General features: G+C 34.7%; 1 protein-coding gene and 1 pseudogene across 2 annotated transcripts; one reads left to right on the top strand and one right to left on the bottom strand.

Moving 5' to 3' along the window:
• The first annotated feature begins 674 nt into the window (after positions 1–674).
• On the top strand, positions 675–3426 carry LOC111317780 (uncharacterized; annotated as a pseudogene). The gene is made up of 3 exons (XR_016331586.1): positions 675–983; positions 1452–1661; positions 2585–3426. The product of XR_016331586.1 is annotated as an uncharacterized LOC111317780 (transcript).
• Positions 3275–14164, bottom strand: LOC111317779 (sec-independent protein translocase protein TATC, chloroplastic-like). The gene is made up of 4 exons (XM_022920187.2): positions 13771–14164; positions 5142–5449; positions 3962–4252; positions 3275–3682 (listed from the first exon to the last, which is right to left on the bottom strand). The coding sequence occupies exons 1-4, from the start codon at positions 14030–14032 to the stop codon at positions 3473–3475; spliced, it is 1071 nt and encodes a 356-aa protein (XP_022775922.2). The 5' UTR covers positions 14033–14164; the 3' UTR covers positions 3275–3472.

Genomic DNA, 14164 nt, shown 5'->3' on the forward strand with positions numbered 1-14164 from the left:
ATGTCAATTGTAAATTATCCACGTAAGATTTTTTTTTTTTTTACCAAAATTTTTTACTTACATATAATAATAATAATAATAATAATAATAATAATAATAATAAAGAAATAAATAAACAAATGTTTATTTTTTAGTGACAACCAACGACGGCTTTATAAACAAAATAAAATTGAAGGAAAAGATACCAAACAAAAGAAAGAAGTAAAATACGAAAATATCCATGTGCTATATATTTTCATCAGTTTGGTATTATATACTTTCATCATGTATTTTGATACTCTAGTCTAATTTTATTAGTCAACTTACTTAAGTGACACTAATATCCAATAAAATCATAAAACGTGATAGAAATATTCAATTATTATCACATCATCTATTTTTCATATCAACATCTAAATAAAAAAATCATAAATTGTTTTTTAAAAAATTATTAATTCAAATTTAAAAAAAAAAGAAAATAATCAAGAATAGACAAAAAAATAAAATTTTTGTTGATGTGGCAATGATTAATATGGTGATAATTAAATATTTATGACACGTGGTATGATTTTATTGAGTGTTTTCACGTATCAAAATGTTTGACGGAATAAAAATTAAAGTATCAAAATGATATTTTTATTTTTTTACGGACCAAATTAACAGAAGATGTATAATAAGGGGTATTTTAAATATTAACCCCAAAAAAATAGGAGATACAGAAACGGTGACGGAGAATGAGACAGAGATGGAAAAAACAGAGAAAGATCAGTTCGGTCAAGCACTCACTGCCCACCACAATACCATCCATGAAACTTTCCAGGTTTTCTTTTTTTCTTTTCTTCACATGTATGAACTTCATTTGGGCGCTTTCTGTGCCTATGTTGGACTGTTTTTGGGTTATTGTACGAAGATGTTGGATCAAACTCCTTCCTTTTCTTTGGAGAAAGTGACCTGGACTGAGGTTATCCGGATTGTTGAACAACTCTCCAAGCAAGCTACTATTGGTATTTCCAATTTCCTTTTTTCACTTGGGTAGTGGGCTTTCTTTTCTTTTTTTTTTCCCCTAATAAGATAGGTAAATTATTAACGCCACAAAACAAATTTGAATTTATATGCGAGTTTTTGGACAATTTCGCTTCTTTTTTCTGCTTGTTTAGAAGCAAAGGTTTTAGATTCACATGTGCATTGAAATTGCATTGCACCGTATTTGATATTTGAATTATATGTTTCATTAATCAAGGATTTGGAAATTTCTTTTATGGAGATTTTATTAATGATTTTATAGGCTTTAAGTTCGAGCTAGCAATTTTGGGATGTTTTTTGGTCTAACATCATACTATTTTATTTCCAAGATTCTCTTTTGTTTCATACTAAAAGGAATGGATTACTTTCTTTTTTTTTACCTATAATTCTGTGCGGTATTTTGGATTCAGCGAGTTCAGTGATTATTGCTTCTTCTGTATGTTTAACAGCTGGAATGCTTTGGAATGGGCAAGCACCTGAAGCTAAACAACTTGGGGAGAACATAACATCATATTTCAATGTGCTAAAAGGTTTCCATTTGCTCTCCCATCGAAGCACTGTTGGCGCTGGCCCAACTCTCTCTTCAAGAATCCATGAATCCGTGAAACAGGTTGTTGATTGCAGTTTTAGGTTAATGAAGGAATCTGTCTTGTTATATTGTAAATAGATTCTCTTTTTCTCAGAACTACTTGATAATGCACCCCATCCAACCTTAAAAATGAATTCCCATTCATGTAAGCGTTAAAATCTAATGTGAAGAGGTAAAGGGTCATACTTTTTTTTTGGCCGAAGAAAATGGGTTAGTTTAGTTGTATGTAAGTAACACTTAATCTGGCAGTTGATTTCTTTCTTCTTTTTTTTTTTTTTTTCTTTAGAGGTTGATTTCTTAATCTTTAGTGAACTTTGAGGATGTAAACAGTAGTGATAATTAGCTAGTGTTTTGTACAGGGATGTTGAAAGTATATTACACTTAAGAATCAGTACTGAAATGATACATTTTTCCGTAGCGATAAAGGGTGACTAGTCTTTTATAAGGGTATAGCCCCCTTCTTTTAAACCATACAGATATTTAAGCACTTATCCAATTAAATTGTTTCAAGCAATGCTTTAATGTATTGGATAATTGTTTGTTCTTTTCTCTTGTACTGAGTTTGTGTTATTAATTTTGAACCTTGATAAATAATATTTATCTGCTTGTCAATGGCGTTGATGAATTGTTTATGCAAGTGTGCATGTTGTTCATGCATGCCCTAACTTGTGTTTTTGTTTGTGCAGTAAGTATCCCGCAAAAATTATTTAGCAGTCTCCTTTCTTAGTTTTAATAGTTCATTAGGGAATATGATTGCAGTCGCACAAAAGAAGAAACTTAAATTTAGAATTAACTAATGTATAATTTCATGTGCAAGAATACATGCTAACAAGGCTGGGCAATTTTTACGTCGAGAGTTGATTCTATGTTCTCGAGGCTCTTTTGCATCCATTTCCTTTCTTTATGACCAAAAATTGAATATGTTCATCCAAATGATTAATTTTAATTTTGTTTTGCATCAATACACACAAAAATGCTTATATTTAGTGTTAGCATGATCTCACTATAAGGACAAAAAACTTTCAATGCCTCAGTTTGTTGGAGCAGTATGGGAGGCATGTTCTGCTCTTAAGAAGGACCCTGCGACAAATGTGATAGCGATTGGGTGTGCAATAACGCAGGTAGCAGTTTCTATGAAGGATGCTCTTCGACAGGTCAAGGAGCTCAAGCCTGCTTGCTCTGACCTCAGAGATGAAGCCTCTGATGACACTCCTACCAAAGCTCAAAGCAGGCCTGAAGATGATGACTTAAGCGAGGATGATCTAGCAACCGACTCATCGCCTGAAGAAATGAAAGTTGCTCAACTAGCTCAAGGGGTTGTATCCGAGACACTTGTGACCATAAAAGGAACTTAACTGCACCATCGCTGGTTTCTTAAGCTAGAAACTCCATATGACACTAGTAAATTTGTGGATTCTCTAGAGGAATTATTGAAGATATGTCAAGGAATGGGAGCACAGATTGATGATACTGGAGCCTGTCTTTACTCCCCTCAAAGAGATTGCTGCAATAAAGCTGGCTTTGGGGAAAATATCAAATAGCATTAATGAAGTACAGCAAGAGATGGAAAGTTTTCAAACATCGTCTGGGTCCTTTGTTTAGGCTTGCAATGACTAGAGTGACAACCGTGTTAGAACAAATGGAATCTGAACTGGATCGCTCCAGCACAACAGAGTCAGCAAGTAAAATGCAGAACGTTGCTGTCATTAATTAAGATATATATTTCTACAATGATTATACAGATTCAGTACAAAGAATTTACTGGTTGATCTTACACCCAGTCGTTATGTCTCATTTTTTTTAACAATATACAAAACGAGCATGCTTGAAATGCACTGGCCGCTGCGAAAATCCCCACTGAAGTTTTGGATAGTGAAGTGATCACCGTCCGATAAGCTTAACAACCCATGCACCACCCAAGTAAAGACCCAAAAGTGGCGCCGCCAGAAGCACCTGAGTAAGAGGATCTGTTGATGGTGTAAGTATAGCTGCTACAATAACCGCACCAACCACTACATATCTCCAAATGGAAAGCATCTGGTCCCCTGACACAAGACCAAGTTGTCCAAGAAGAAATTGTATAACAGGAACCTGCAGAATAAATTAAATGGAGCCATCTAAGCTTCGATTTAAACGTCTGTGCTCATCATGAGACAGTACCAGTTTCAGTTCCCCTAAAACGTGAATTCAGAAATTGAAACGTTTATCTCACATTGCTAATAGAATCATCAGGCTGAAGTCTTACGAAAGGAAAAAGGAAGAAAGTCAAACTAGTTTTCAATTTTTGGAGAGATGTGAACTTCAGAATTTCAAAATACGGTGGCTAATCTATATATGTTCTTGTGTTACCCCAATAGAAGTAGGAAATACCTGGAAAGACAGGCCTGTGCTGAACATGAGCACCAGAACAAACTCAAAGTACCGATCAATGGACCACAAAGATTCCACAACCCCTTCTGCGTAAGTAACAAAGAAATTTAAGGCTGCTGGAGTTAGAACCGAGTAGGAGAAAGCAATACCAGCATAGAAAAGAATTGAGGAGCCCAATACAATAGGTCCCAGAAACCTTCTCTCTGCTCTTGTTAAACCCGGAAGAACAAAGGCTATAATCTCATACAGAATTATAGGGCTTCCTAGAAGAAGGCCACAATATCCTGACACCTGCAGAACACCATCAACAAAATCAACTGTTATCAAGAGTAGTTTTATATTTTCTTTTTTTCATTTCTTTCTTTGAGCTTGGTCCTTTTTCTTTTTTTTTCCATTTTTGTTCTTTTGTATGTTTTAGATGCAAGGTAATGAGCAGCTAGCATTTTATCTAATCAAAGTTGAAAATATTAATACATAGTGTGAAGCTGCAGGCTAAAGTTAATCAGGGAGGATAGAATCAAAAGTATAGTTGGAATGTCACATTCTTGTAGTTATAACACTATGCAGCAAAAGTAGCTCTTACATAATTTAATCCAGAACTTTTAAGTCATGTTTGGTATATAGGATGATGGATGAGATAGTATAATAATCACTTTATATTATGTTTGGTTTATATCTAATTGAAAGTGATAGGATCCTCTTGGTACATGTGATTCAATCCTCCCAAAGTGAAGTAGATTATTTTTAATCCATGGGATTAAACTTAAGTGTCTTATTATACCCTTAAAAATTACATCAATAATTTAAGTTGTATAAACTTTAAGGAAGGATAATTTTGACCAATAAATAAATTATCCTATCTTAATGCTTGCAGACATCAAACATAAGATGACATTATTTAATCTAATCATATTCATAATATTATCTTATCTTATTATAATTTTGTGTATCAAACATGAGCTTAAAGCTTTCCTTAATATGGTAGCACATCATTCCAAAGGTATCTGCTATGGTTGGTTTCAAAAATAAATAATAAACAAATAAAATAAACGTGAAATAAAGCAAGAGAAAAGTTAGTCCTCATTCCATGTTAAGTCCATTATTATAAAAACAGATAAACTGTTGCAACCAATAACTAGTATTCATATCCTGAAAACAAAAAGATTTCATTCAATCTAACCTTTAAAGTGGTGAAGAAAAACTCGCCAGGAGCTAGTTGCAGAAATCGTACACCCTGCGCTTTAACAGGAGCTTCAAGAAACATTATCAGTTCTTTTGAAAAAGCAAAGCATCCCAACATAGCAGCTCCAACAGCCAACACTGACACAAATATTCTCTGACGTAGCTCTTCAAGATGATCAAATACAGTCATTTCTTTATCATCTGGGAGGAGATCTTTATTGGGATAAAGAAGATTATAGAGTGCACTTCCTTCAGTATTCTGCTCAAACCTTCGCGGTGTTTCTTCAATTGAGATATTAGCCACATCTATATCATGCATCATAGAAGAGATGTCAGCATTTTAGCTAAAAGCATGTAAATCTATTGAGCTCCTGAATGTACAATTATCGAGAATTAGATTAAGAAAATTATATAATTCCAAAGCAATCCAACAAATGCAGATCACACCTTTCTAGAGATGTGAAATTAAACATTTCAAGAATAAAAGAACTTGCCAATATCTTTGGTCCTACAATGAAACTACTAAAGTTCCCCCTTTTTGTGTTTGCACAGCCATTACTTGTTTTCACAAAACTTTTAACCAGGTAGAAAATGAAACACAATTTGTGCATAAGTTTATCAGTCCAAGGAAGCAAGCCATTTTTGCAAATAGCAAATATGGCCTGGTTTTCTGCAAGAGTGAAGAGTCATTACTCCAACAATCCTGCCAAAAAGAAACGTGAGCTCTCATGGCACAAGGACTTAAAAACATCTCTGTGATCTGTAGTTCTCTTGAAAATAAGATACTATCTTGAATGAAACTATCTATTGTTTTTATATCTCAGATCACTAAGCTTGGATTTTGTAGTAGGTAGCCATATATTCTTGGTTGCATAAATCCAGTTATTACCAACTGGCCTTCTGGTAGTATTTCTTAATATGGTATCCAAACCTTGATTGATTATTTTCCTGTCTGCAAAATCCACACAGTGGATCCATTTCCTTTAGTTTTCAACTAGACCTTCATGGTGGTATTTCCCAGATCAGTTATTTGAGATCTATGATGGCCTTATATCGCCTTTTGACCTTTCCCCTCACTGTCGTTTGGTTATTGATTGGATGCCTTTAACACAAAACTTTGATTTGAGTAAAGTATTGTCTGTGAACAACAACTGTACGGGGAGTAGGTTCTTTAAAGAAATTTTTTAGGGAAGAAATGAAGCATAATATTAGAAAGTCCCAAGATATAATCATTCATTTATCCTCTCTGGAATTTGGATCACTAAAGAGCCACCAAACTACGCTCTCTGTTAATGCCACCTCCTCTGCTTCAAGCATCCAATATGATCAATAATATCATAAGAAAGGCCCATCAAAATGGACTGTGAAGATGACTTGAATTCTTTTCACCACAAAAATAATCCAAATATCTGCCTCTATGACTAGTGTCAATTGTAAGTGCCTTCGGAGCCTAAAAATATTCACAAGTTTAAAGATGTCATAAGCAATCTGCAAATTGCTCGTTGAAACCCATCCTCACCCCAATAATGCCAGAAACATTCAGTTTGTGATCCCTTCCGCTTTTTGATAGAATTGACCACTTAAGCAGCTAGAACAAAACGATATCATTAAGTTTTTCGCAACAAAAAATTACAGATGAAAACCTAATGTCCTTTTCTTTTTTTCAAAAAGAAATGTTACCAAATGACTTAAGCTAAAGCAAGTTTATGCTGGTTTAATTAGAATGGTTGGATGCTACTTGGTGTCTGTAGTCCTCTAAGACACTCATGCGAGTTATAACTAAGGCACTAAAGCTTTTCTTGAACTTGTTGGTGGATGTTTATCTTGATGTCATCTTAATTTATAGTAAATCTAAGGAAGAACACTCACTCACTTCTGGAAGTTTTAGATGCAGTCCTTAGAGAGAAACTCTTTATAGACTTGAACAAGTTCTCTTTCTTGTGTTTTGAGGCAGTGTGTTAGGGATTTAATATTATCTATGGCAGATGGATTTTAACTAGATCCAGAAAAAGGGTGTAACAGTAGAGAGTTGCCAGCACCTAAATCAATCAAAGAAATTTGAAGTTATGATGGAGTAGCTTCATTCTATTGGAGTTAAGGAATTTCAGTCCATTATGAGTTCAATCACTAAGTGCTTGAAAACAGATAGCTATGACTGGCCAAATTTTGCAAAAAAGAGATATTGAACAAATTAAGCTTTTGATGATAGAGGTAATTGTGGGAAAACACTTATTTACAGCTGGTTGTAATCTTGTAATCTGTATATTTATATTTGTATTTCTAGAATTAAGTATTTGTATCCCTAGAATTAAGGAAGATTTAGTTTCCTAGTTTAACCCCTAGTTAGTTGTATATAAACCTAAGATTCTTGTATAATTGAAAAGAAGCAGTTTTTCAATATACATTCAATTTTCACATGGTATCAGAGCTTTAGGCTCTTCTTGGGAAGAAAAATTTTCAGCCTTCATTGCTGACTTTTTTAGGCCTTCATTGCCGACTTTTTTAGGCCTTCATTGTCGAATCTTGTTTAGGCCTTCATTGCCGAACCCTTTCAAAGAAAGATATCACTATCACCCAATTTGAGGAAATGTTAACTGGGAAAATCACTGGAGTACTACAGATGTTTCAGAAACAAGGAGAATTCAACAGGGAAGAGATTGAAAAGCTGAGAAACTTATTGAAAATCCTTGAAAAGCCTACTATAGTATGTTCTTTGGGTAAAGTTTTTAGTTTAGGTAAAGCTTCCGGTTCTCATGGATTAAATGTCTCGGCTAAGCCTATTACGAGTTCTTGGGTCATTGATTCAGGAGTCACAGACCACATGACACATTCCCCACAAAAGTTTAGTACATATAACCTATGTCCTAGTAATAAGAAAATTGTTGTTGTTGATGGTTCACTTACCACAGTGGCAGGATTAGGAGATGTTCAAGTTAATCCCTCATCTGTTCTCAAAAATGTTCTTCATGTTCCTGGATTGTCTACTAATCTGATATCTATACAAAAACTTACCAGAGATATGAATTGCAAAGTAACTTTTTATCCCTCTTATTGTGAATTTCAGGACCAAAGTTCAGGGAAGATGATTGGACTTGCTAAGGAGAAGGATAGACTATATTATCTTGAGACATCAAATAACACAAGTAGTATCAAAAATAATTTACCTTTGTCATTTCTTTCTGAAAAATCTTCCAATAAAGACAAAATCTGGCTTTATCATTTTCGTCTTAGACATCCTTCTTTTGGAACCTTGAGAAACATGTTTCCTTCTTTGTTCAAAGAATTAAATGTTGAAGATTTTCATTGTGATATTTGCGAATTTGCAAAACATAGACGTGTGTTTTTTCCAATCAGTAACAAAAGAAGTTATACTCCCTTTTACTTGATTCATAGTGACATTTGGGGTCCCTCTACAATTCCTAATATTTTTGGTGCAAGATGGTTTGTTTCATTCATAGATGATTGTACTAGGGTCTCTTGGGTTTTTTTACTTAAATCCAAATCAGATGTGAATAGTGTGTTTTTAAGCTTCCAAAACATGATCCAAAATCAATTTGGAGTAAGAATCAAGAGATTTAGGTCTGATAATGCAAGAGACTACTTCAACCAAAGTCTATCCACCTATTTCCAAAAAGAGGGGATTATCCATGAGTCATCTTGTGTTAATACTCCACAGCAGAATGGAATGGCAGAGAGAAAAAACAGCCATTTATTAGCCACAACCCGAGCCTTTCTTTTTCAAGCAAATGTACCTAAATCTTATTGGGGGGAAGCTGTTCTCACTGCCACACACATTATAAATAGGTTACCTTCAAGAGTTTTGGAATTTAAAACTCCTATAGAACTACTCTCACAATTTTATCCCAACCTCAATACCACAAACAATCTCACACCTAGGATATTTGGTTGTACATCATTTGTTCATGTTCACAGTCATAACAGGGGAAAGTTGGATCAAAGAGCGATTAAGTGTATTTTTGTGGGGTATTCTTCAACTCAAAAAGGATATAAATGCTATCATCCTCCTACCAAAAAATTTTATGTGTCTACAGATGTCACTTTTGAAGAAAATAAACCATTTTTTACTCAACGTTATCTTCAGGGGGAGACTTCATTCATGGAAGATAAGGATAAAGACTTCTTTTTGCTTGATTTGCCCCCTTCTTCACCATTTACACCCATTAATTCTTATGAGTCGAAACATGTTTCTGCTGAGCCCAAGTCAAACATTGAATTTAAGTCTGAACCCATTTCAAATACGAAAGATGTGACAAAGGATAATATTGTTCTTGATTCTATGAAGGAATTACAGGTGTACTCAAGAAGGAAAGTTTCAGATCCTGAACCAGTGCCAGTCCAAGAACCAGATCCTAACTCTGGAAATGAGGTAACTACAGTTTTTGACTCTGTTTCTCAAAATGAGCATGAATCTCCTAAAACTATAACTAGTGACTATGATTTGCCTATAGCCATTAGGAAAGGAACCAGAGAATGTACCAAGCATCCACTATACCCAATATTTAATTTTGTGTCATTTGAAAAATTCTCACCATCCCAAAAAAATTTTCTTGTGAGCCTAAACACTATTTCTGTTCCAACTACATTATCCGAGGCATTATCCAGTGAGAAATGGAGGCAAGCCATGAAAATAGAAATGGAGGCCTTAGAGAAAAATCAGACATGGGAACTGGTAGAGTTGCCTAAAGGAAAAAATTCAGTGGGGTGTAAATGGGTTTTCACTGTAAAATACAAGGCAGATGGTACTGTTGAAAGGTATAAAGCCAGGTTAGTGGCTAAGGGTTACACTCAGACCTATGGAATGGATTATCAGGAAACCTTTCCTCCAGTTGCCAAGATGAATACAGTTAGGATTTTGTTATCATTGGCTGCAAATTACAATTGGCAGCTTCAACAATTTGATGTAAAGAATGCTTTTTTACATGGTGATTTGGAAGAAGAAATATATATGAAGGTTCCACCGGGATTTGGAGGTCATCTAGAAGCAAACAAAGTATGCAGGCTAAAAAAGGCTTTATATGGCCTTAAACAGTCTCCTAGAGCTTGGTTCGGGAGATTTGCCAAAGTGATGCTAGCAATGGGATATAAATAGAGTCAAGGAGATCACACATTGTTTATCAAGCACTTTGATTCAGGGAGAGTCACAGTTCTATTAGTGTATGTTGATGATATAATTGTAACTGGAGATGATGAAAAAGAGAGAGAATCTCTAAAACAGTGTTTGGCTAGAGAATTTGAGATAAAAGAGCTTGGGAGATTGAAGTACTTCCTAGGAATTGAAGTAGCTCACTCACGGCATGGTATTTTTATCTCACAACAGAAATATGTGATGGATCTTCTGAAGGAAACTGGGAAGCTTGCATGTAAACCTGCAAATACCTCTATAGATCCTAATCATAAAATTGGAGAAGCTAATGAAGATGCTGCTGTAAATAGAGAGATGTACCAAAGATTAGTTGGAAGACTCATTTATCTCTCACATACTAGACCTGATATAGCATATGCTGTGAGTGTGGTAAGTCAATTTATGCATAGTCCTAAAGAAGTGCACCTACAGACTGTCTACCGTATATTGTACTATTTGAAGGCCAATCCTGGGAGAGCTATCTTATTCAAAAGAGATTCGGGGTTAGTTCCAGAAACATATACAGATGCTGATTATGCAGGTTCAATAACTGATAGAAGATCTACCTCAAGCTACTGCACTTTCTTAGGTGGTAATCTTGTGACTTGAAGGAGTAAAAAACAGAATGTGGTGGCAAGATCAAGTGCTGAAGCAGAGTTCAGAGCAATGGCTCAAGGAATTTGTGAACTACTATGGTTAAAGATTATCCTAGAAGACTTGAAGATCAAGTGGGATGGACCAATGAGACTCTACTGTGATAACAAGTCTGCAATAAGCATTGCACACAATCCTGTGCAACATGACAGAACAAAACACATTGAAGTAGACCGGCATTTCATAAAGGAGAAACTAGACAGTGGGTTGATTTGTACACCTTATGTATCAACCAAGGGTCAACTTGCAGATGTGTTGACTAAAGGTCTCAGCAGTGCAACATTTCAAGAAATTATTTCCAAGCTAGGAATGGAAAACACCTATTCACCAGCTTGAGGGGGAGTGTGAGAAAACACTTATTTACAGCTGGTTGTAATCTTGTAATCTGTATATTTATATTTGTATCTCTAGAATTAAGAATTTATATCCCTAGAATTAAGGAAGATTTAGTTTCCTAGTTTAACCCCTAGTTAGTTGTATATAAACCTAAGATTCTTGTATAATTGAAAAAAAGCAGTTTTTCAATATACATTCAATTTCCACAGTAATGCTTCTAGTACTATCAGATTTTGATAAGCTATTCATTGTGCGGTGTGATACATCACATTTTAAAATTGGACTTGTTCTTAGTCCTGAGGGGAGATGATAGTGGATCAAGGGAATGATATGAGAAGAAACCCTTAATCACGCACCCACAAATAATTGTTATGCTCACTGCTTTGGGGATTCAGATACACCACTTCAAAGATACAAGACAAGGTAGCGCCACACTCTAGGGATACAAAAATCACAACCCTAAATAAAAGAGTTCAAGAAAGTTCACGACTCTAAGGAAATCCATCCAAGAGATACAAACCTTAAATAGAGAAAACTAAAAGGTTTATTTTACTCAAATTACACTCCCAATTACAGTACATTATGGGATATTTTGCTCTAAGAATAGAAAAAACCTAAGTAAATGTGCAAACATAATTATATTGCTATGAATTATTGTGGACAGATATTCTAAAAGCTGATACGATTCTTGTAGTGCTAGAATAACATTATTGAAGATCATTACTTCCAACAACAATTATGGCACCTTCATAAAATGGACATTGAATCCTGAATTTCCTCATCTTCATAAAATGGAGAATAGTCAAAAGCATTGAAGGCGTTTGAAACTACATAATCTCCTTGTAGCTCAATTTTGTAAGCATTTTCCAAAATACACTGGTTAACTCTAAATGGTCCAGCTGCTTGTGGCAAAAGCTTAGAATGATTCCAGCAAAGTAACCTCTCTTCCCTCAAATGAATCCAGGAAGTCTATGCTGAAGCTACCAAAGTTCTCACTACTGAGGAGGTCATTTTGTCAACCTGAGGAGATTGATGCAGGAGCAACCCCAAAAGTTATCTAAATTAGTTATTTCGATATGCTCTTTTATTTTTGTCATTGTAATCTGGTCTGTGGTAAGTAATTAAGCTTTTATTTGAGTGAGTGGTCATGTGACCAGCATGTAATCTTTTAATGAGTTTAAATGGTTAGGATTAAATGTGGTTTATATATATCCAAGGGCCACAATGAAAAACTACTATAATACTAGCATAAATAGTCTTTTAGACATATTATGTAGTAATATTTTTGTTGAATATGATTTGCTAAGTAGTTTTACAATTTGACCTTACATTAATTTTAGCTTCTTTTCTGTTTTCTTTCAATGTTTTGGTTTTATTTTTATTGTTTCTAATCCCACAGTGCACCACATCTCATAATGCCAGAAAAATTCAGTTTGTGCTCCTGTTTGCCTGTTGATATATTGACCACTTAAGTAGAAAATAACTCAAGCAAAAGCAAGTTTGTTCTGATTTACTCAGTCAGGTATAAGAAAAGTGCCTTCGCATTTAGCTTTCCTTGCTGCTTGCAACATGGCAATATACATCTTGTTATAAATGTTAAAAAATCATATTATAGAGAAAACATTTGTGATAAGGGAAATTTTACTGATCAGATTAGGGCATTTAAAAGTCAAAACCATATATCAAGGTTATGAGTATCTGGCTAAAGTATTTCATTCATTTTCTGCAGGGTTCTTGAATGTTGCACCTAAGTTGCTCACAATCCCTTACCATCATGACGAAACTCTCGTCCAAGGACATAACATTAATTAAGTCTTCCTCTTATACTTACAGCACCACTGCTGAAACAAACCTGATCTTTAAAATGTCAAAGATCAATAAATCTGATCCAAGAGCAGTTAATATTCATTCAGAAGCAGTTATTTAGACACTCTAATATTTCAAGGAACAAAAGAATAGACTCCTCTTCTAGATTAAATCATTTAACAACTGATGCAGACCAACTAAGCATGAGCACACATCCCTGAATTAAGGAGATATTTTCCCATAACACCAACCTTCTCTGACAACATATATTTCATTGAAAATCTCCCATTCATGAATAAGTACAGATTTAAACTTCGTTCGTGCAATTGCCCTCAACACACAACCAAATCCCTCTTTCAAATTCCAATAAAAAAGCTTATCATTATCAACTTCATAAAAAGAGATAATGAGCAAAGCAGGAAAGCATCCAGGACCAGATGTCAGTAAAATATCTAACTTAAGCCCAAACATTCAATTTTATTTAAACAGTAATTAAGCTAAAATATTAATTTAAGAAAAAAATCAATTGACCTTTTGCTTTTGTTTTATAGCATCTTCATAGGAAATTAAAAACAATAACTAGCAACAGCAACAATGAAACCAAGCCTCAAATCACCAACAGCAAGCAATTACGAAAAGTTGTAAAAAAATTAAATAAAAAAAAAATTAGGTTTGATTTCGTTGATACCAGCTCTATCTTCGCTGCACGTTTTACTGAAGTCCTGTTGTCGATTTCCTTTGACATCATCATCAACGGCAGCGAAACAAACGGCTCTACCAAAACCTTTCCTGCTCCGCAAAGCAGCGAATTCTAACGTGCGTCTCCTTGAATGGCTGAATTTAAGAGAGTTGAGCTTGAGCTGAGTCCTGGCTGACTGGACGAGTTTGAAGCAGCTTTTGCTGAGCTGCAAATGGGAGATTAGAGCAGCGCTGCTGCTTGTGCTTCCCATCTCTCTTTCTCCCCGTTTTCGTTTGCTTTTTCTCTTTTTTAATACTACTAATTTCAGCTTTGATCTTAATTTCTGTATTTTCTACTATAAAGTTTTTGAAAATGAAAAATGGGATTCCTTATAATATAATTT

The sequence above is a fragment of the Durio zibethinus genome, chromosome 2 (genome assembly GCF_047325235.1).
Source record: "Durio zibethinus cultivar Kanyao isolate XHJ-2024 chromosome 2, ASM4732523v1, whole genome shotgun sequence".
In the NCBI taxonomy this organism is placed as follows: domain Eukaryota; kingdom Viridiplantae; phylum Streptophyta; class Magnoliopsida; order Malvales; family Malvaceae; genus Durio; species Durio zibethinus.